Source organism: Apis cerana, linkage group LG1, assembly GCF_029169275.1.
Source record: "Apis cerana isolate GH-2021 linkage group LG1, AcerK_1.0, whole genome shotgun sequence".
Classification (NCBI taxonomy): Eukaryota; Metazoa; Arthropoda; class Insecta; order Hymenoptera; family Apidae; genus Apis; species Apis cerana.
The window spans coordinates 17,297,807-17,321,177 of NC_083852.1; the positions used below are offsets into that span (position 1 = coordinate 17,297,807).

General features: G+C 43.8%; 1 protein-coding gene and 1 long non-coding RNA gene across 2 annotated transcripts in view; one reads left to right on the forward strand and one right to left on the reverse strand.

Moving 5' to 3' along the window:
• The first annotated feature begins 1,280 nt into the window (after positions 1-1,280).
• Positions 1,281-23,371, forward strand: part of LOC114577807 (uncharacterized) — a 103,295-nt gene continuing 81,204 nt past the window's right edge. The window contains exon 1 of the long non-coding RNA XR_009832882.1: positions 1,281-1,647. This is a non-coding gene — a long non-coding RNA (uncharacterized LOC114577807). The remainder of the gene's footprint in view (positions 1,648-23,371) is intronic.
• Positions 18,969-23,121, reverse strand: LOC107993540 (segmentation polarity homeobox protein engrailed-like). Its single transcript, XM_017050000.3, has 2 exons — positions 21,768-23,121; positions 18,969-20,166 (listed from the first exon to the last, which is right to left on the reverse strand). Exons 1-2 carry the CDS (start codon positions 22,459-22,461, stop codon positions 19,814-19,816), a joined length of 1,047 nt encoding a protein of 348 aa, XP_016905489.1. The 5' UTR covers positions 22,462-23,121; the 3' UTR covers positions 18,969-19,813.

Here is a 23,371-nt window from a genome sequence, read left to right on the forward strand (position 1 = left end):
TAAAACCAGAATCTCATCGAGCTTCCTCGCTCTCCTCTTTTACCTCGTGGCTTCCGCCGCTCGTGTTGTGACCTCTCCCTTTCCTCTACTTTTCGGCATTCCTCAAACGTTATCCCATCTTTCTTTCTTGGATGTCTAGTGTTCGCTTAATAGGCTTACATAACGCTACCGAAAAAGGTCTCGACAACAAGATTAATTTTACTTTGATACTTGCACGGAATGAAGTATTTATCTAACAACAGTTAACAACAGTATTTACCGTTTAAACAATTTAAATAATAATATTTGTATATATAGAATAAAATTATTTCAATTACGTTAAACGGATTAAATTTTTGTAAAAGTATCTTTTGTAAAGTACTTTTGAAGATAATGCTAAGATACGAGGCATAACTGAATGTATAATGTTTTCGTAAATGGGAAACAAAGGACGAATGACAAAGAGAACTTCTTTAAATCCTTATGCTTTAATATCATTAACCTGAGATACCTTTCAAATACCTGTCCAGGGATTCAGTTAACGATTCTCAACGATTCTCAAGTGATTCTCAAGACTTTTGACTTCTTTTTATTAAACGTTCGAAACATTTAGGCATAGAAAAGATTAGACAGATACGATATTTTATTCGATTCTTAAAGTCGAAATCAAATTGAATCCGCGTGATGTAAGAAAAATGTCATTATAGAATCCATGACATTTATAATGATATAAATGTAGTAAAAGATTTGCTTCTATATAATAGTTGAACTATTATTGATATATAAATACGAATATATATATATATATATTTTTATCTTTGAATTAAGTGTGTTATGTTCGATAGAAACAAGAAATAATTCGATAAATTATTCATTATTCGTTTCTTTAATACCAGCGTCATGAGGTTATGTCGAAAATTTAACATAAAATAATCATTTGATTATGAAACTCTTACCTGTACGATTGATGTGATGGTAGATTTTGATGAATTACTTTCGTATCAAGCACCAAAACTTGGAACAACTTTCTTAATTCACAATAATTAATTAACCGATTAAAGTTTCGAACTCGTTAAACACTTCCGCACAATAAATTTCCTCCATGTTTGCTGATTAATATTCTGCGCATCCTTCTGCGCAATTAGAACCTCAACTTCGCGCTTAAAATGCGCTCTAGTTGCGTCGTCTATAGATGTCGCGTTAATTTCACATAGTAAACATATACGCCTTTACGATTCTGCGCATACTTCCGCGCATTCTTGTGCGCAATTAGGACAATAAGTTAATATTCTACGCATTCTTTTGCGCATGAAGAAGCTCGAATTCGCGCCTAAAATGAGGTCTAGTCGTGACGTGTGCAAACATCAGTGTGTTCATTTACATATTTTGAATTATTTTATACTTATTATCATTATACTTATAGTTATAGATTTATATTTGTGCTTATTATTATTATATATATATATTATATACTATATATATCCTTCTCAATCGAATGATACGAGGAATGTTGTATCGCATTCAATAAGTGGAGCAATCGGAACATGGGAAAAAATTGTGTAACAAGCAAGTTCGGTGAAAGTGTAAAGACGAGCTGTTAAATCGAGGAAAACTACAACCTGAAGGCCAACACTACCCATAGATTATGGATTCGTCATGCAGCCAACGGTGAGTACTGTTTTATAACCTACTGTTTACTGTTTACAATTTTCTTGACGACTTTACGAGGTAAATACCCGTCGAAGAGGTCAGAAAACGAAGGTAGTAAATATGGCCGTGCGTGCATTTTCACGTACTTTCGGTGTAATTATAGCAACGTTTCGCTTTCGTTTTTAACTCTTCGCAAGTTTACGATGGCTTACGATGTGGAATTTCGAAAAATATTCAATATCGTTGGCTCGATTGAACAATTTCTTTTCATATCGACATATTTGATATATATATATATTATATATATATATATATATATATTATATCATATATATATATTATATATATATATATGATATATTATATATATATATATTATATATATATTATATCATATATATATTATATATGATATATATATATATATATATATTATATGAATAAATTTCTATCATATTATCTTTTCATTTCTACGTTCGATTTCTTTGTAAAAAAAATTTCTAATCGTATGCTATGCTTGTTTATTTATCGATATTTCCTCACGATAATATTCGAATAATCCAATTTTGAAATAGTCTATCATTTTACATCGTGTAGACATTAGTTGCAATAAATTTCCCACAGTGCCTCGCGATTTAGAAGTTCTATACATATATAGATATGTATATACATATATATGTATACATATATACGTGCGTGTAGGCATTAGTTGCAATAAATTTCCCATAGTGCCTTGCGATTTAGAAGTTCTATACATATATAGATATATATGCGTGTAGGCATTAGTTGCAATAAATTTCCCATAGTGCCTTGCGATTAAAACTTCTATATACATAGATATAAATATATAGATACATATATCTATATCTTTTAAATCTTATTTTATTTTTATATCACAATGCTATTACACCTTTTATTATATCATATATCATTATAGTATATATCATTAAATATATAAATAATTTATTTATAATAATAATTACAGATGTTTAATTACATTAAGAAAAAATAATAAATTACTATATCTTTCCTCATAAAAATTTAAAGATAGGAATAACTTGAGCAGATAGTTTAGATCAAATTTCATTAAAAACACATCTTTAATTCCAATTAAAAAGTACTCTCAAAATAAAATTCTCAATATTTTCACAATACTTTTATCCTCGTATCGAAAACGATCCAAATCGACGTAAATCCCTTTGTTGTCATAACAATGATCCTAACATCATACAACATCACCCAAACATATTGTTACAATCCACAATACTCTCTATATATATCTACATATCCCCATAAACCTAAACTATCTCTAACAAGATCATCTCTGACTATGATCCAGGTTCGGTGAAACGAGAGACGTGGGCGCCGGCGCCCTGGTCGTCAGGTTTCGTCGACGGAGATTCGTCGGGTGTGGGATCGACGAGGGCGTATCGAGGCCGGCGCGGTCTTGATATCAGCCAGGGCGAATGTCTTCGGGGTGGCTAGTAGGTCGCGTGTGACGGGAGGGCCACCCATGTAGCCGTTGTTCGCTCGCATCTATCATGGAGCCACCTTCTTTTCTCGGCAGCTTAAGCCCCAATAAAAGCCCCCGGTTCGGCCTGTGTCTCCGGATCGAGCAAAAAATCGGCCATTACCTCGCGATTTCTCGACCGGAGCCCCCCGATGGATCCAACTTACTCGGGGACCTATCCGTTTCGATTCGCCCGCCGCGATTCGCCTCTCTCCTAATATTTGGCCGACGATTTTTCTTCTAACGTTTATCGTGCTTCCGCGTCCCTCGACGTTTTTCTTCAAATGCTATCGCGCTATTGCCTGGAATGATCCTTGATTTCAATCCCACCTGATATTACGTATCTAGTTTTTTGTGATTTGAATCTTCGATGGGCCATTAGACGTCTATTTAAAAGGATAATATAGTATATATTGCCAGTTTTAGCATGATGAAACGAGATGCTCGTTTAACGACGGTACTAATAGAGCAAACGATAATCGTTACCGAGTAGCAATAAAAAAAGAGTCTTGTCCTTGGAGAGTTAATCGTTCGTGCACACAAGATTCGTAATTACCCGCGTATTACGTATGGGACTCAAGGTAAACTGACGTTACATACGGTTTCGTACGGTTCTCGGCCGGCTTTGAGACCACGATCCCCCTCGAGATCGCGGATTAACGATGCACGCTAATCGCGAGCAGGTGTTTCCATCGTGGATACTTAGAAGTCCAATGCATACCGCGGATCGCTTCGAAAAAGGAATCGTCGCGCTTTTTGCCCTCGTGGCGATCGTTACACTAGCGATATCGTTTCCGTTGGTGTCGAGATCGAACGGTAGCATCGGGGTTAATTAGCGCGATTCGCGGCACACATGAACGAGATCGTGCACACACACACACACACATACACACACACACGGTCGAGTGGAGGAGAACACTCGTTAACCCAGATTTTCCCGATATACTATATATAGAATGTCCCCGTGAAATGATTATTTCGATCGAGAATTGCGAGTTCACGCTTGGATTTCTCGCCGACCACGGCTTTCATCCAATCGTTTTCTTTTCACGACGAATAGATCGTCGCGCTTTTTGAAACTGAAACGGTTCGAAGTACATCATTGCTACCGTACAATGCAATATTATTGGCAGAGATTAAGCCATAACGCGTAGGAGAGAAACACGATCAAACAATTGAGCTTCGCTATTATCCATCATTGTGCCGGTAATCTCCGATTCAGAATTCAATCAGAGGCAAAATTACTCGAAATGAAAGATACTCAATAGGACGAGCCTCTTTCCGATCTATCAAGATCGATGCAAACTTTCGGATTCGCAAATCCTCCTCAACCATTCTCTAGTCAACAATCGTAACAACGTGTTCCACGAGTTGTTTGGCCCGAATGCATCCCTCCGAACGTTCAAGTCGGTGGATTGGCGATTGCGATCTATCGGTACCGGCAATCGATTCCACATAGTAGCCTGTATCTGGGCCCCCTAGTTGCGCGCCAGATCGTCCTATCGTCCGTTCCTCTGTTCATCGCTTAATTATTACGGGCGTGCACATAGTACACGACCACGATAGCGCATAACCGGCGATTTGCGCCGCCGGAATTTATCACCTCCATAATTGGCAATCGTTTATCCGCGCAGAACCAGTACCACCGGGCATCGGTATCCGCGGATTATCATCAAACGCTGTGCACGTCCGACTCCAATCGACCGCCCTCTGCGGATACCTACAATTCGGATCGTTAATTCGCCGGCCATTTACATTTTCAATTACCCTTCTTCTTCTAACGTGCAATTCGCAAAGTCTGTCCCATCGAAAACGATTATCCTACTCGTCCAGTCGTTTTTACAGTCTATTTTCGCGGAAAAGTGATGAAAATGACGAATGGCATTACAAGGATAATCCGTGGAGAGAAAGATGTTATACCGTCAGCGGTTTCAAGATTCAGCTTGAACTTTAAATCAGAGGATTCGATGCGATAATTCTCGATTCATCATCTCGATAGAGCGTAAAGAGCGAAGCGATATCGGATTCCACGAATACTGAATTAGATTCTTCGATAGTGGATGGAAGTTCTGTGAAATTATCCCGGGATTGAGACCCGCTTCCACGATGGGATAGCGCATTTCGCAAAATCCTCGATTTTCTAGACGAACACGGCTATTAATTCGTTCGAAGTGAGCAGGAAACTTTGCTCTTCGACTAAATCGTCAATGAGAAGGCGCATCATTCTTCCCACGAATTCATTTTGCTCGATTCGACCGGTCGACATTTATGAGAATTTATTAACGTCCATTTTCTGTTTAATTATCCGTGCGCGGCATGGATTGCCAAGGCGTTCCTGAGAAGCCGAGCTCTCCTCCGAGTCTTCAACATCGTTAAAGTTATCGGGCCTGAAACCACGCGGACACCAAACTTCGTGTTTAACGCAGTAACGTCTTATTCGGCCCGATTATCGATTCGCATTGGCGAACGAAACCGCGAGAAGATTTGATTAGATTTCATTCTCGGTTCGAGCCTTCCACAAGCTCGTTTCAATTCTCGCCCAGAGGAAAGGAATACTATTATACCAATATTCATTTTTTTCTCTTTATTTCACGAGTTACGCAATGTAAATCGGTATTAAAAACGTTTAAGTTTCTCAAGATATTATTACGACGAACTATTTTATGCGTTATTCGACGAATTTTTACGTGACAGTTACATTTCGCGTATTGAGAGCAAAATGATGGATTCGCGAGTTGAATAAACAGATGTCAACGTGTTTCCTATTTATCCTTCTATTTATGGCCTCCGTCAACGGATCTCACGCATATCCTCTTCAATCCTAAACACGTAAACGTTCTTCTTCTAAGATAACATTCGAAGAAACGTGAAAAAAAAAAAAAAATTAACGATTGAGTCGTACACAGAGAAAAATATCGTAGCCGATGCGTCGTTTCTCGTCGTCGATGGGATGCAGGATTCGTTTGAATAAGTTGCGCAGAATTTTCTCGACGCTGCGTGGATGCTCGAGCACGGGGCTCGACGACGAAAGAAGACGCAAAAGGACGAGGAGGAAGATGAACATTCCGATAAGTTTCTTTCGTGGCGAGCCGCCTGGCATTCCAGAGACCGCGGTCGGACACTTTCTTAATCGTGGCCCGTTCGTTTGCATGGAAACAATTCGGCTACCGACTTAGGTGACTCGAGTGACATTCCCTCCAGCTAGGAAGGAAGAAAGAGAAGCGGGAGTGATCCATGGGACCCCATGGGTTCCACGGGTTACAGGCGGCTCTGTGTGCGCGTACACGGTGCCGCGTATATGCGGGCCCTGGCACGGGGCCCAGTTGGGTGGTCCCATTCCGCTGACGCGTTCACAACACCCATCTCTCGCTATTATACCCCTTGGTGGCTCCCTTACTAAGGACCTTATTAAATATTGCTACACGCGAAATCTCATTCCATTACCTTCACCCATCCGCCGAGGTTTGAACGCCGGAATGTAACTCCCTTTCGTGCAACTCGTTAGAATCCGCGTGAGAATTTTCGGCCTTCTCTTTATCTCCCTCTCGATACGATCCCTCTTCTGCTTCGTCCTCTTGTCGTACTTCTCCGTTTCGTTCCGTCGTCGTCGATCATTTCGTACGATCGTATCGTGCATCCTCTCGCGTTCGTGATTTAAGACAGTAACTCTCGCCGGGCACTTTTCGTTCCCCGTTGAAAGATAAAATAAGCTTGAAAAGAAGAAACAATAATAATAATAATAATAAAAAGAGAATTTAACCGTTCCGTTACAGATATATCCCGTTCGAAATAATGATAATTTCAACCGCGGCGATCGATTGTCGTTAATTATCCCCCGACATTTGTATCCCCATCGTTCTTCACCGTCGATGCAAACGTAATTTCTTCTCTTGGGAAATGTCGTTGGATGTATCGAGGGAAAAAAGCAAAACGCGTGCAGTTGGTGAGAGCGAGATCGGGTTGGAGGATCCAGCGCCATGTTTGCCGGCGGTCGGCACGAATTAGGGGGTTGGCATTTCTTTCAAGGCGCCGCACGTTATCGCGCACGTGAACGAGCCTTAAGTACTGCCGATTACGGGTAATAAAAGCGTTCGAGTGTCATCCGGAGAACGTACGGCTGTTCCCGCGCGGAACAGCAAGAAACCGGCCGCGAAAACTCGGTCCGCCTCCTCGTCGTTTGATCATCGTCCTCGTCCAGCGTCGCGTAGTTTGTACACGCGTTACGCGATTCGACGAGTTCTTTTAACCGACGTAGGTCAACGATTGGCCTAACGATCGTTGGAAGGATTCGACCTCTTCCGCGAAACCATTATCGTGGAAGCAGGTTCGGAACTCGTATCGTTCTCTCGAATTTAGAAAGATATCCTTGGTTATTTTCGCGCCTTGGTTCCCCTCCTAGGGGAGAAGAAATTTACCGAATTTTGCGGCACGTCGGAAAGCGTTCAAGCGACTCTCTCGACCCGGTTGAAAGTACAATATCCTTGCTGATTAATGACAATGGTTCCCAGTGTATACGACTGTTCCTCCCTTGATAAGAGGCGCACCCCGAAACCATGTATTCGAGATCGTGTCCCGGCATCGGTGACTCTGTAATGGGGTTAGATACCACGGTGGCCGCGTTGGCTAGGTTTCGCGCTGGGCGCTATCGTGACCCAGCAACCATCGCGATAGATCATCCCGTCGGTCCCATAAACAATAACTTACACTTCACCGATCTGTAAAGCGCGGTTAGATCCTCTCCTTCTTCCTTTCTCCCTTCGCCTCTCGCCCGCTCGATCCGCCCCCGCGATTTCTCAAGGCACACGCACAATTTTATTCTTCTTACTTTTATAACGGGAGGAGAAGAAAATTCACGGTCGCGTCCAATGATAAGTGACTGACTTTCTGTATCTCTGAAGGATCGCTATGTATTGCCGGGGAGGGGGTTCCAGGATCATTTGTTGGGGAAGGCATTCTACCTCTACTCGAGCGACCGCGTATATGATTTATCTATCAAAGAAATTGATTTTCTCTGCCCGGCGTGCTTTTTTTCTCGCGATTTATCGCGCCGCCGCGAGAAGAATACCACGCTCCTTCTTGATTCCCCGATGAAAATTCGAAGTGCGCTCGGCTCAGGGTATCTATCATCGAAGGGGGTTGCGCCTATATGAAGTGTGATAAATGATGGTGACCCCGCGCTGCCCTTTCCACGGAACCACGACTCGTACCCCACCTACTCTCGCCGATTTCTTTCTGACCGTTCCATCGAACGGATTTCGAGTTTTCTCGCGTATCCCTCCCCTTGGGGGAAAAAATTGGACAGAATTCGTCCTCGATCCAACTCGAATTCACGAGGGACACGGAGTTCTCGCTTACGACACCAAAACCGATTCGACGTCGCACAGTGAATTCCCGCGATCCGTTGCTAATTATAACCACATAAGCGCAATCAGGAACAAAGAGCTTCTTGCCCTTGCATCTCTCGGATCCGCGCTCTCCGCTCCGCTTGAAGAGACGCGCGTGTAACCGAGTGCCCGGCCGTGTACACACGTACACGCGGAATGACTTACGAGCCTTAGACTCGGTTCCTATACCGCCTTATAACTCAGAAACCGGCGATAAATCTGATTCACCGGGCTCCTTTTTACCACCCCTCCATTTCCCCTTACCATCCGTCCGCTCTCTCTCTCTCTCTCCCTCTTGCCCCTCTCCCCTCCCCTCCCTCGCTCCTCGTCACACCGCCGCCTCTCTCTCTGTCTCTCGGTTCTTTCTCTCCGGACCGCGCGAAAATAATAATCGCCATAAATTATCGGCGGAAATCGCGCTGGTTTTGCACGACCTCCTCGATGCAACGCTCGCTCGCTCGCTCGTAAACGCGCCCGATGAGACGATGCTCTCGACGTATTAAACTCTTCCTCCTTCCTCCCATCCCTGCCACGAAACGTCACCGAACGAGCTTTAATGGTTTCGCTACAATGTTCTCTTTGAGGACGCGTTGATTGTTGCACGCCTCGCGATGCACGGCCGAACACTCGGAACGCGCGCAATCGCGAACACACGCCTCGCCGTGAGCGATTTATCGCCTCGAACATGTCCCTCCGTAAATATAAACGTTTTGTTCCGGCAACGGAGGGGATAAGGAATTATTGGAGATATATTGGCCGAAAATTCGCGTGTTAAAAGGAGAAGTGAGAAGTGTGTATAATTTTGGAATATTACATGGAAATAGGAATTTAAAATAGTCGTTTCTTTCGTCGAAATGAATCGATGGGAGGATTTATCGAGGTGGAAGAATTGGAAATCGTTTAAGGGTGAAAGAGGAGTGATTGATTCATCGTGAAAATTTTATCATTTTTGCGATTCATGATATCGTTACGTATCGTTATTGTTAATTCGTACGAGTCCTTTTAACGAAAGTTTCGAGTTGATATTTTTTGTTTCTTTTCCTTCTTTTACATTATTCGAATTCTCCTCGGTGATCGTAAAAATGAGAATCTGAATTCTTATCGTGAAAATTTATTCACAAACGGAATTAAACTCTGGAGGCTTTCTCGGTGTACACGGTGAGGAAAGATATCGAAACAGATGCGGATTGATAGTCGACACGGGGTACATGAATTTCGTTGAACGTGGAAATGTTGTTCGCTGTCGATCGTTCGTAGAAACGTGGACGTTCGTAAAATTCTAATAGTCGTATACCAAATTCTGTTCGGTGTCGAGCATATTTAACAGATTATCTTCGCGCGAGACGTTTTTACGACTTCTTATGGAAATTTGTACGCCTTTCTTTCACACTTCCTTCAGATTTTACAACACCACGGCGTCGATCAAGTCGCACCTCTGATGTTATGCGCGGCCGATTACTAAATCAACAGGATAAAACGAGAGATAACAGATGTAAAGAAACGTAAACACGTATCCGATAAATTTAATAGTATCGTTATGCGGCGAATAACGGTTTGAAAAATTGGACGAAACGGAAATTACATCTACTACCCGAGTCGAGATTCTCCAGGGAGGAAATCCAGTTTTCACGATCGGAGGATTCCATTTTCACGATGGGTGGATTAACATCGAGGGGTAGCATATTGTTCGGTAACCTCAAAATGAATCTACAGAGACCCCAACTCGAACAAATCCCGACAAATGGGCGGAAAAGTAAGCGTTGTATCGTGATCCAACGTTATCGGCCTGTTTCACTCGGCAACAGTCGGCACGCGGGGGTGGCGGACCCACCCCGTAAGGTCGGATTCTGCGGACGAAATGCTCTCTATCCCTTCCGATTGCACGTGGGGGCTGAGAAAGGGTCGCACCCTCCCCAGAGTTGTTAACACTCAGCTGGGAGAAATGTTTGATTAAATAACCGCGTCGATGAATTGAAACTAGCGATGAAGTGCATGACTTGTATTTTCGAGGGGGTGCATCGCAATGAACTAGGGAACCAGGGGACTAGGGGAGAGGATTGGTTTTACAAGTATTTTATTTCCTCGAGATGGTTGAAACGAGGCAGAGAATTTCATACTTCCTCTCTTTCGATTAATTTAAACATTTTCGAAGCAAAAGCTTTGCATCACGACGTTGATTGGCTTTTAAAATTCCAAGTTTCTTTTCTGACGCGAATATTTTCGCCTCCCCCCGAGATGATTCGACTTTACCGCTTTTTCATTAACTGCCTTAAGAACCCCTTGACGTGAAACGAGGGTGGCTAATCTTCAGATTCCAAGGACGTAAGTTTGCTCCGTCTCCCGAGAAAGATTCAAAACAATTTTCATTATACGCGATACGTTGAACAAAATTTCACGGCGCATTTTTCTTCGTTCGCATTATTAATAAGATATTTAATAGAAATTAAATACCCGTTAAAATGTATAATAAACACGAGCCTTCGTGCATTCGAAGCGGCGAAACGATCGGATCAAAATCGTTGTTTGCCGAATGGAAATTGAGAACGAATGGTGTCGAATTCGATTAAAGCGCGGTCTACTTGTGCATGATCGTTAATTATATGGCAACGATTCGTCGGAGGTAACAACCGAAATCGAAATGTTAATTTGCATTCACGGCGTTGAAAAAAAGTTAGCAAGAAGCCGCAAAATAAAATTATACCCCGATACTCGTGCACGCGCCAGGATCTACTCAACTTTAACTTTAGCAGCAATTCGCGAAAACGCTTTTTACGAGCAGTACGTGTCTATTAGTCTCATTACCAGCCCTTCGCACCAACTCTGCCCCGGCATCAACGACCCTCTTGGGGTGGAGAACGACGACACCCGTTATATTACAAGCTGTTATGCTCCACCCTCGTCACGAAGCGCGAATAAGCGAGTGGAAGGACGAGAACTTTTTTTCTTTTTTCTTGCGCCTCTCTCATTCTACTTATTTCCAGAGTTCATCCAATCCATCCCGTGGGATAGTCGTTGAGTTATTGTCTTTTTATTGAAATTATTCGAATGCTAAGTTGGTTATCAAAATGGATTTATTCAAAATCGTGTACAGGAACAAAGATCATTCGAGAATCACGAGAGAGAGAGAGAGAGAGAGAGATCGTTTCATTGGTGTTCAAGAATAATTTTAAAAATCGTATTGATCATCATTTATTTAGAAATATGTGTGTGGGTGGTCATGAAATAATGGTTTGGAATGATATTATTCTTCCCTTATTGCCTGCAATGCGAGCCGAGCTTTATTCTCGTAGGCTATTAGTTTCGTGATTAATTAACGGATCCTGTAAATCAATTTTCTTCTTGTAGGGATGTACGTCTTAGTCGTGCATGCTGGTATGCACCCTGTTATCTTCCATCGATTCGTCGACTTTTTTAATTTCAACCGCTACGCATAATTACGTTTCATTTTCAGTGATACTGAGAATCACTGTTACTCTTTGTCTGCAGCTATAAATTGTGGGTGAAAAAAAGTTAAGGTAATTAAAATATAACATTCATTTTATTTCGAACAATTTTTTAAATTTAAAACAAGTAAAAAGGAAGAAAGAGAAGGAAAAAGAATCCTTGGAGAAAGAAAATATTCGTCGTTGTCAAATATTTAAATCGAAGGGAAGAGGAAGATTGGCAAGATTACCCGCTTTTGAATTTTCATGGGGAAGGGAACTGTTAAGCCGACTCTCTGGTGGATGTTTATTTAACTGAGAGTAATTTGATCAAAAATTTAATCAAGTCGGATTTTTGAGCGGCACCTGAAAGCGTGACGAATCAGTTACGCCGGGCCAATAAAACTCGAAAGTATTCCCTCTCTTTCTCCTCTCCGTTCCCCGCTTCTCGTTCTCGCGTTTATGGCAACCCCCCTATAGACAATTGTCGTTCCCCAACCTGACTCTTAACCTTTCTTTTTTTCTCTCTCTTTCTCGAGATCAGAAAAAAATCATTCTCCGCTTTCCAACGAACGGTCCAGAAATTTCTCCAATTCATAATTTAATTCATCATTAATTTACCGATCCGTTGATTCCTTCACTTTCGAACTAATAAAAATAAAAAAGCCAACTTTCGAAATTCGTTCGATCGAGGGAATAAGATTTTCGCGGGAATGAAAAGGAAAAAGGAAAAAAAATTCGCCGGAATCGAAGAAGATTCGAAGGGGAGGCGAGGAGAGAAAGCATAAAAGTTTTATCGTAAATCGACCATTCGTAGGAGAGGGTTTTCTTCGCCCCCGTTTAAACCGTGGCGAGGGATAATGATTTTTTCTCTCGCACCATTGGTCAAGCGGATGGCGAAAGGGATTCGACAAGGGTGCAACCGAGTGGTGTTGATAATTGCTCCGAACTATTTCAATCGGAGCCGTTTCGTAAAAAATGTCACGGTTCTTAAATATTAAGGAGGCGAATAAAGGAGGGAGATAAAAACGAGAAACGAGGGGGAGGAACGGTCGGGAGGGTTGGAAAACGAATATTAGCATGCTCGACGAGCTTTCCACGAACCTGTTCCCGCCCCTTACGGGGGCAGTTTTCGCGAAAAGGTGAGGGAGCAAGAAAGGAAGAAATTAAGGCGAAGGGGAAGGAGGGGTGGAAAAGAGTGTGCAAAAGGCGGGAAGGAAGAGCGAGAAGGGGAGGGAGAGAGAGAGAAAAAGTGGCGAAGGATTCGGCTCGATTACGGGCCGTATTCTTTTAATTACCGGAGAGTCCTTTGGGGCAACGAAACGAAACGTTTCCCTTTTAATTGCACGCTCCGGCCTGTACATTCCACGATCGTTCTCTCAAAGAATTTAATTACCGGCGCGTATGGCAGGTATCCTCGTTCCGCCACCCCGTCGCTGCTCTGTTTTACCCGACGTTGCTGCAATTACGCATGAAATGGATACGACATAAAGCTTTATTTAAGACCGGCCTAGGATCATTATCATTTTTCCCCTCTCCCGTTTTTTCCTCTCTCCCTCTCGCTTCAACCTGCTCGTTCCCCGCTCGACGCGAATCTAGAGCGCTACCCCCGCGCCTGGGGGAGGAGGAGGGAGTCGCAGCGCACAACAATACAGCGCGCCGTTACAATCGCGAGCGAGCAGCACCTGTTCCACGTAAGAACCGTGCAACAGCCCTCCCCTCCCGCTCTCTTTCTCTCGCGCCTCACGGAAGCCGTGTGAACGCGGTGTTTATGCGCGGCTATTTCTTTCCCGCGCACAGCCGTTCGAACGATCGGTGGCCGAGGGAGAAACAGGCAAAAAGTTAATTGTTCCGCTAAAAGGTAAATCATCACGGGGTCACGGACCGAATCCACTTACGGATTTCAATTGAATCCACCACGGGGATACGAGTCTTTTTTTCCTTTTTCTCTGTTTCTTTTTCGCCCGGGGAAAAGTCAAGAAAGTTGTCCGGTAAACTATGAATGCTCGGGAAGAGAACGAATCTGGCGCGTATGTCTCTATCGCGTGCGAGATGGGGTATGTGAAAGGAAAAATGCCGTGCGAAGCGAGGAGGTTCGGGAGGGGGCGTTCGTTAACCGATAATTAAGAATTGAGCGAAACGGGAGGGAAGGAAATACACGAGGAAGCCTGGAGAGAAGCTTCCTCGCATCGGAATATACCAGTTCCAGCAGCGCGGTCCACTTTGCGGTCGCAGACCGGCAGAGGGAAGAAGGGGAGGGCAATCGGTCACTGATTTGGTCAGATCCATAAGGAGCGTGCATAGCGAGGAGCATTAATGACCCGACAAGCATTCCTTGCCCAGATCCCCTCTCGCTTCGCCTTTCTTCTCTCTCTCGACCCACCTCTCGCGTTTTCTCTTTTTCTCCACTCGCTCCCTCTCCCTCCTTCCTTCTTTTTCTCTCCCCCTTTACCGTCCTTCCGTCTCTCCGCTGCGTCTGTCTCTTCCCTTCCGATGATTCTCTCTCTTACTTTCTCTCTTCTCCTTTTCTTTCTCCTCCGGTTCTCTCCCGCTTCAGAAGTCTCGCGCGATCGCGTTGGGTGGTCTCTCTACTCTTACCGACTCTTGGTCCCATATAGCCGAGAGACGTGCGCACGCTCTACCATGTTCGGGACCTTCACGACAGACAAACCGAAAGCAAACCTTTATGCCCTTATACCTTAAACGCGAGACGTTCACGCACCGTGGATAGCCAGCCGCGCGACAAAGCGCGAGGGATCGCGTGGGAGGCCGAGTAACCGAACGCGTATTTCGTCGCACCTTTTCTTTCCCGTTTTTCATCGAAGCGTCGGATCAACGAACGGCTATTTTCGATTAATAATTATTTTATCGTTTACTCGCCTTACGAATTATACCGAACAACGTAACGCGGAGAGGAAATTGGATTTATAATGGCTATATATTTTTATCTTTGATATTAATAGTTTTTAAAGATTGGTTGTAGGTGGAGAACAGTGACGGAGCGAAGATTAGCGTTCTCTTAGGGCGAATGAAACGGCGGTGTAAGGAAAAAAATGAGGCAAAACTCTTAATTAATTAGAAAGTTGGGCCGGCGGTGGTTATCTTCGTTTCCGGACAGCACGGTTGCAATGCGGATCCACCGAAAGATGCGCTCCCCGGCCCGTAACGCGTAATTGGCCGGGCTGTGAACGCGACATTAGATCCTCGTTATCCTAACGAGCTGAAATAGCGCGCGGCTCTCGAGAAGAGTGGCTCGATGAAAATTCGCGGAGCCTGCACACACACAATCGCACACATCGGCCAGCCGAGCAATCTGCCTCTCTTTTTTTGCTCTATTTTTTCCACCAAGCTTCAGAGTGGTCAAAAAGGAATGAATCGGGCTATTAATCTGGCCGATTGTGGCGTACGCCCGATGGACGTTCCACTTTGTTCTCGTTTCTTCAACGATACTCGCAATTCGTGATATTACGTTTCATCTGCCAACGATTTCTCTCGCGATTACAAATTTTATATATATATATATATATATATATATATATATATATATATATATATATATATATATATATATATATCTGTTGCCAATAGGATCAACAAGAGAAATATCTGGCGACACGAAGGACACGTGCATAGAGAACGATTACGTAGCGCGAGAATAGAACCAAGATGAGATAACCTACACGGGGTCCCGTATCGATAAATGTCAAACGCGAGAAAAGTGCGTAATGCATTGTCGAAGATCGGCTTGACGAAGCGATTGGTTTCGGTGTATGGATAACCGAAGAGGGCACAAGCCGAGGGATGCAGCATTAAACCGATCCAAGTGACATTTTACGGACAAAGAGTTTTCTTGCAACGTCCCCGATGTTCACGCACGCCAATAAAACGGCCGCTAACGTTCCCGTCAAACGATTTTTCCCGCCAACAAAAACGAACCCAGCCACGGTGCAACCGGTACCAATGACCCTAACGAGCCCCCTGTCTCGCCATGTTCGAACATCGAGTTTTCTTAACTTCCTAGTAAATCTTCCTACTAATTTTCGAGTCCCGTACAAAACACGAACCACGTTCTTGCCGTGCCACAGTTGACGTTTTTTCCCCTCCCCATGCTTTATGACGAAACAATTATACGACATGTACTTTTTCCTCTCCGCTCGGATAAAAATTATCGACGATTCGATCCGTTTTCCCTGGCTGCCGCCCACTTTCCCGAAATTCTAATTTAAAATCACGGGCAATTAAAATTCGAATCTTGATCCTTTCCTCGCCGGCGAAATCGGCCGCTACTCGTTACGACATAACTCATGCGCGAGCCTCTTTCACGTCCATTGGCTGCGCCGTGCGCGATGAGAGACACGCGTTCACAAAGCCTCTTTTACTCGCCACGTACGGGGTGATCTATTGGCGAGACATCTGCCGCCGTGTCGTCATAGGGACGACGCATTTACGGGGAGCTAAGTGGCCTTTACCCGCGGCTTCCCGAAAGCGGCGCGATAAATTTCGCTTCGCCTCTCGCGCGGCCCGCCTTTAATTTGACGGGTTGGAGCTCGTTACTCTCGTTAGCAGCCGGAGAGGAAACCGGAGGCTAGAGAAGAGCAACCGTGGCGCGCTTTTGATCCACCCTTTGGATCCAGGTGATCTCGAAACAAATTTCGTCGACCCTCGTTGCGACTTGGAATTTCGTTTTCAATGTTCGACACGAGAACGTTCTTTTCTATTCGGAACGGAAATAATCAAGGTTTCGATCTTTATTGGCGACGAGGCGAGTCGTCGATACTTGACTAACCGTACTCCCTCCGATTAATACAATTTCGTTAAAGACGAGAATAAACTCCTCGAAGAGAATTCCACTCGTACGATATGTTAGCTCGAGTTAACGTCGTTTCTACTCTGAAACGCGGCACAAAGTGGCGGAAGTAGCCGCTGGTAGGTTACGTAATAGCGCTGATATTGTAATAAACATTCGGGTGAGGCGCCATTAATTGCGAAACGTTCGCAAGGTGGTCGCGAACCGCGCAAGAAGGTGAAATTTAGTGAGCCACTGGTGGAAACGTAGAGACCCCTAATGGCCATTCCGATGACTATGGTTCTCGACCACAGTGGCAGCTCCCTACCCTTGGCTTCCTCTTAGGCCACCCTATCCGCTTCCACTCCAGGGATTCCGACTCGTTTTCTCCACCACTGGCTGCCACTCTTGCTGCTCTCTCTTTCTCTCCTCGTATGTGCAACGATGTCCCAGCAATTACGCATCGTCGCAGTTAAATACAATGGCCAGGACAACGACTCTGTAATTTATCCCCGGTTTGGGCCACTATCCGTGCGTTTGTTTCCAACATTGGAAGAGAACAACGTTTCGTTCCCTCTTTCTCCCTGCCTCTCTCTCCCTCCCGTCCGTGGCCGCCTCTCTCCAGGTTCTCGCGTCGTTTTACCCCGCGAACGACCGCTAACCCCGTGTTCTCCGCGTTTAAATTAATGATAATTAATAATGGCCGACTCGACTATGGATGCCGTTCGTCAGGGTTGAAATACGCGGACTCGTATCTCGCTGGATTTATTGGGAATATTAAAAGTAGACCGTTTCGTCGAACCAATTGAAATACGCGTTTCTGGAAATCGACGTTCATTGATGATTGAGAGCGAGCCTAAGGATTAATATGAAGAGATAAATGCGATGGTATAGGGGAATGACAGTTTACGGAATAAATGTTCTGAGAAAAAGTTAGGATGGAGAAATATTTTGTGGAAAATAGGGAGAGGAGAAACGATCGGTGAAATCGAATTTAACTTTTGTACTCGAAAATAGCACGCAATTACATCGGGCGACGACGGGTTCGCGATAGAATTACCAATTAGGGATCGTCACGTTCACAAATACAATGGCTAACGACAACGATTCAGTAATTTATCCCCAGTTTTGGCCACTGTTCGTCTATATATATATATACGTCTCTGTGGATGTTGAACCTCATCACCGGCGTTGCGTTGCAAATTAAAGACAATTAATAACATTCAACATTCTTCATTTTATTCGACATGGACGAAATTTTACCAACTAAATGATTTCTGCCTCTGATAAATCTCAAAATTTATTTTACTACTTTATTTTATAAATAAAAATTATTTTTCTTCGCGAAATCATTGTAAAAAAGAAAGAAAAAGAAATTCTTCCTGTTTATTCTTCTTAATTTATTTCGATTCAATTTTATTATTAGAAACGTGAAATTTTATCAGGAATCCTCTGTATTCTTCTTATATAATCAAAACCTCAAGGTATATAAAATATAAAATATACTTAATATACTTAATCCTGAGAACGAGTGAATCTCCTTACAGTCGTTTCGAATATTCTCCGTAAATCTGATCAGCCATCGTATTGCATCGTGTGCCAACAGGTGCATATATCGCTTATCCGATGTCGATCGGCAGCGACATGTGCGCGAATGCGTTTGAACTAGTCGCGCACTGTCATCCTCGCCACGTTCCATTTGTCGGTCCCGCTCGGAATACCGGGTGGCTCGTTAATTTAGGATCAATTATCGCGTCACGCCGCGTCACCGAGAACGAGGCGTGTCCTGGTCGCATCAGTGTGTACAGACGACCCTTCTCTTCCACGATGCGCATACTTTTCAGCCACGTAAATTTTACTAATTACGTAGTTGCGTAGCTTTCGTTTCGAAATCGTGCGCCCGCAAACGATCCTCCTTTCCCTATCCCGTTTATTTTCCTTTTCTTTTTCTTTTTAATCATTGTCCACCGATAAACAGAATTCCATCGATGGAATATTAATTTGTTGGCCAACGAGGACGAGAACAATTATTCCCTGGCATTCGAGGAGAAATTTTTCTCGTTATTATTAATATAAAATGAAATTTACGACCGAAAAAATTCCAGATTTCTGTTTCGTTTTATTTCGCTTTTTTTTTTCTCCCTTTTTTCTTTTTTCTTCGATGCTTGTAAATCGGAGAAAGAATCGTGTTCAGGGTATTGAGGAGTGGGAGAGGAGAATAATGTGGAAAGATCACATATTTTTAATTCGATTTAATCGGTGGCAACATGTAAGCGGGTTACATAGATTATATCGACCACTGTATTGTGAGACACTGGTATATACGCATACTTTCCAAGTCTGTCTACACGGTTATAATATATGTATATAGAATATGTATAGAAAGATCTACTATATATATATATATACACATATGGATAATTAGGAATATACAATGTGAGATCTTTTCGTATTCACGCGACCGTGTGCAGCTCCGTACATACGCAATAATATAATCTTTCGCGCGGCAATTAAAGATTATCTTGTATCATACATATACACAACGACCATTCGTATTTACAATTATATACAAAGAAAATAAATAATTTAAACGTCTAATCGATAATGATCGTACTCCGCGAACTTGTGTGTACTTACTAGAATCGTATCTATGCCGATATGCATACAGTCGATAAATATAATGGGTTCAGTCTGCGGCCATGACGATCGTACAAAATAACGAACGTCAAACTTTCCGCTTTTCTCTCTCTCTTTCTCTCTCTTTCCAACCTACAAATCGCCCGAGATTTCACCGTGATTCAAGATTTATTGCTGCATTTATCGTTAAACTAATCGTAAAATAGAAAATTATTTGGTAATCGCTAGTAATGCAGTTAAGAATTAGACCAAGATCTTATCGCGTCGACCGGTAAATGCCGAAGACCACTTAAAATATCGTTAAACACGCGTTTTCTACTTCCATTTTAGCCCGAGTTCCCGTTTCGACAATCAGCTCCGCGATTCCGTTCCGATCTTCCTTGATTATTTTTATATTAGTTTGGAAGTGAACACTTCTCTCAGGACCATATTTATCGTTGATCGATTAATGGGAATGATTGTTTCCAGTCACGATTTCCTCCCCATCCTCGTCAACGGGGACCGTCGAGTGATTGTACAGACCTTGGGCCATCAGTTGTAGAGCGAGCGGATTCTTCTGCCCGCTCGCCTTTTTGATTTTCGCTCTTTTATTTTGGAACCAGATCTTGATCTGCGCCTCGTTCAATCCCAGATCTCTCGAGAGTTGTTGCCTCCTTCTCTCGGTCAGATATCGATTTTCCGCGAATTCCCTCTTCAATCTTGCCAGTTGTTCCGCGCTGAACGCGGTCCTTGGACGCTTCTCTTCAGGCGAGCCATTCTTCCCGTTGTGCGATCGCTTCACCCGCCTCGTTCGCGGCCCTGCAAATCATCGATCAATTGCTCGTTAATCCACAATTCTATCCTCTACGATCATTCGATTCAATTTTCATCGGATAGTTAAATAAGGCGACGCGGGGATTAACATATAATGAATTTCAGACCGTATCACGCTCGAATTCGCGACCATCATCCGTAAATCCTATTCCGAGCGAGCGATGTAATCGCGTGATGAAAAGCTCGAGCATTCATCAAACTAGCAATCTATCAATAAAATCTTCGCTGATAATTCTTTAAACGATTACGCAAATAACGGTTAATCGTAATAAAATCTAGTCAAAATTATATCCCTCGATTATCTCTTCATATTGCAACGTGTGAAAGTTACAACCTTATCGCGTCGTATTATCGCGTTTTCGTGACTTTTATAAGTAACTATTTAAACCGCACGTCGCTTATGAATATTCATAAACCGACCTATCATAAAATCTCGCGTTAATCTCTTATAATTTCTAGTGAAACAAATCGCCCGAGCACAAATGTATCAAAAAAATTACAAACGTATTCCAAATCATTCCTTCGATCTTGAATCAATTCATCTAAATATCCACTTTTTCCGGTTCATTTTAAAGAAGAAGAAAAAAAGAATTAATCTTCGTACACACGATGCATTCCAGCTAAAATTAATCCCGATTTTAAGATCCATCCATCGATCACCCTTCGACACCCTTCGCTGTTTAATTACTCGGGGGAGAGACGGAGGGAACGAAACATCGATTCGTAATTGGGCTCGTAATTGGTAATTATTGTCGGATGATTATCGGATGTTAGAATCGCGGACCACCTCGATAACATAGATACGTGGCGCGATATCTATGTCGACGACAACGGTCGCACAAGGTAGATCGCGGTTATAAGTTCAGGGGGAATTAAGTTCTGCGAACGGGTGCAGGTGGTGCGCTCTAAGTTGTTACCGTTCATCCCGGGTTTGTAACTCTCAATTACCCATAAACTATGCAGCCAAGTTAGTTCCACTCGGATCATACGAATACGTTCCATCCCGTTCGAGTTCGAAACTGGTCGCTATTTCTTTGTTGGGGAATCTTTATCGAGGAGGCCGATGTAATTGGCCCAACTTTATCGCGGCGCGCGCGATTTTTCGATGGCGTCCACCACGGCAAAACGCGTGTTTGATTTACATAGAAACTGGTTTCTAGATGTAACGGTCGGCCGTAAGTAAATTGATTAAGCCGATACAGGGAGAAATAGTGGTAACGAGAGTAGCGAGGTATGGCCGGTTGCGTTCCTCGACTTCCGTGATGCTTACGCGATTAACTGAGATATATCTGTCCCGGTTGAGAGATACAGATTCCGGGAAATGGTGGCGGGATTAATCTCGCGCGGACCACCCTGTATAAGCATCGATCAGTTTCGCGGCTCGCGATAAATTAGGGCTATTAATATTTATTATGTTATTCGCGCGAGACTGCGCGTGTGTGTGTGTATAATTTATAGCCGAATAACAGTATATCATTAAGCGTTTCTTTTTTTATCGCTAATGAATTCGAGCATTCCGATGAATCCGTGTAAAAGTATTCGATTACGCTGCTAAAAGAATTTATTTAACATAACTGGAAACCTACCGGAAGATGGCCTGTCCGAGTATCTGGTACAATAAACCCACGCGGGCCAAGGACTCTGGCCATTGAGCCCGGTTTGATTGGTAGCGGGATTGGAAGTGCTTCCGGAACTGCTATCTCCGCTCAAGGAGTCGCTGCCGATGGTCGAGGACGTAGAGCCCAAAGAAGGCGCCCCGGTTACGGAGCTTCCGGTGACAGAACTCCTGCTGCTCGCTAAACTCTCGAGACTTCCGCTTCTGCTGAGGCCACTGTTCCTCTGAAGAGGTGACGTAAGCCCACAATGGGATGAAAACAAATCCCTGTCTCTGTGCATCGAGAAACTGTTAGCTTGGGGCCTTGTCGGAGATAATCGGTTCGACGACAGGCTCAGATCACGTGGTAGAGAAAGAGGGCTGTGACGTGGAATCGGAACTGGGATCGTAGTCGAGTGGCCGGACACCAGAGCGGCCTGGGCTTTCGGGGCTTTCGTATTTAGAATCGCTTCCCGGCCGAAATCGGGTCTCAGGATATTTACCACGCTGAATCTTAATGGCGTTTCGATATCGTCTTTATGATCCTGTTGCTGATCCTGCCGAGGGATCACGTGACTCTCGGGTGAACGTACCCGATGATGGTGATGGTGATGGTGGTGATGGTGGCTGCCGATCCCAAGTCGAAGGCCGTAAGCGGAATCCATTGTTACGAGAGCTACGCTCATTTTTCGATCTTCTTAATCCAGCCCGTGCGTCTGCCAATGTAAAAAAATAAAAGAACTTGGCTCGGTTCAACGATCGAGTTCCGATTAAGATGCCTTTATTGTCATCATATTTGTGAAAAATCACGTTCGTCGCGTATATCTAGTCTATCGAATCTCAATGTTCACTGGATCGGGACACTGATTCACGATTCGATGTTTCATCTATTTGGAAAGTTTTGCTCGAAAGTTCACAACACGTGTCACTTCTTCACTGATCTTCCATTGACACAGATCGTTGGCTTGTTGACACCTCGTGTCGCAGACAGAGAGTTTCGAATCGTCCTTTTCCCGCGTCCTTATCGCGTCGTAATATTTGTCAGGGGATGCTGGGTGGTATCGCTCACGTGGCAACCTCTTTCAACCGCGAAACATCCTCGCGTTTAATGCTCGTATTGCCCGAAGCGAGATTAACGGTTTGACTCTGGATCACTTCCAAGAGCGAGAAGTCTCCTTAGTATTGGCTTTTCTCGAGGTTTCCGAGGACTCGAGCGAGTGCTGTGACGGGTCTGACTGGCTGTCCATCCGTCGCTCAGTGATGTCTAAACTAGGGGACCTGTGGTCCCTACTTACCGCTTTCCCCTCCGCCCCCCTCGCCCCTTCACTCCTCCTACGCCCCAGTCTGGAGTGCAGTGCACTAGACACCCTCGATTGTATCTCTATTAACTCTTCAGTCATAGGCTCCGCCCACTGGCGTAAGGTCTACCCTACTCCCCTCCGTTCACTTCCCCCACCACCAGTGGCACGGAGAGTAGGGGGCCGGAGTTAGAGTTTACTACGATCGATGCCACTGCATCGTTCCAGTCTCGTTTCAACGTCGACCAGATTTTTGTCTTGCTTATAACTTTTCTTTCTTTTTTTCTTTTTTTTCCTT

Excerpts from the sequence above, each read along its gene's own strand:
- LOC107993540 (XM_017050000.3), bottom strand. The coding sequence starts at position 22,461 with ATGAGCGTAGCTCTCGTAACAATGGATTCCGCTTACGGCCTTCGACTT. Across the intron at positions 20,167-21,767 it reads CTCGGACAGGCCATCTTCCG|GGCCGCGAACGAGGCGGGTG; the intron begins GTAGGTTTCCAG and ends GATGATTTGCAG.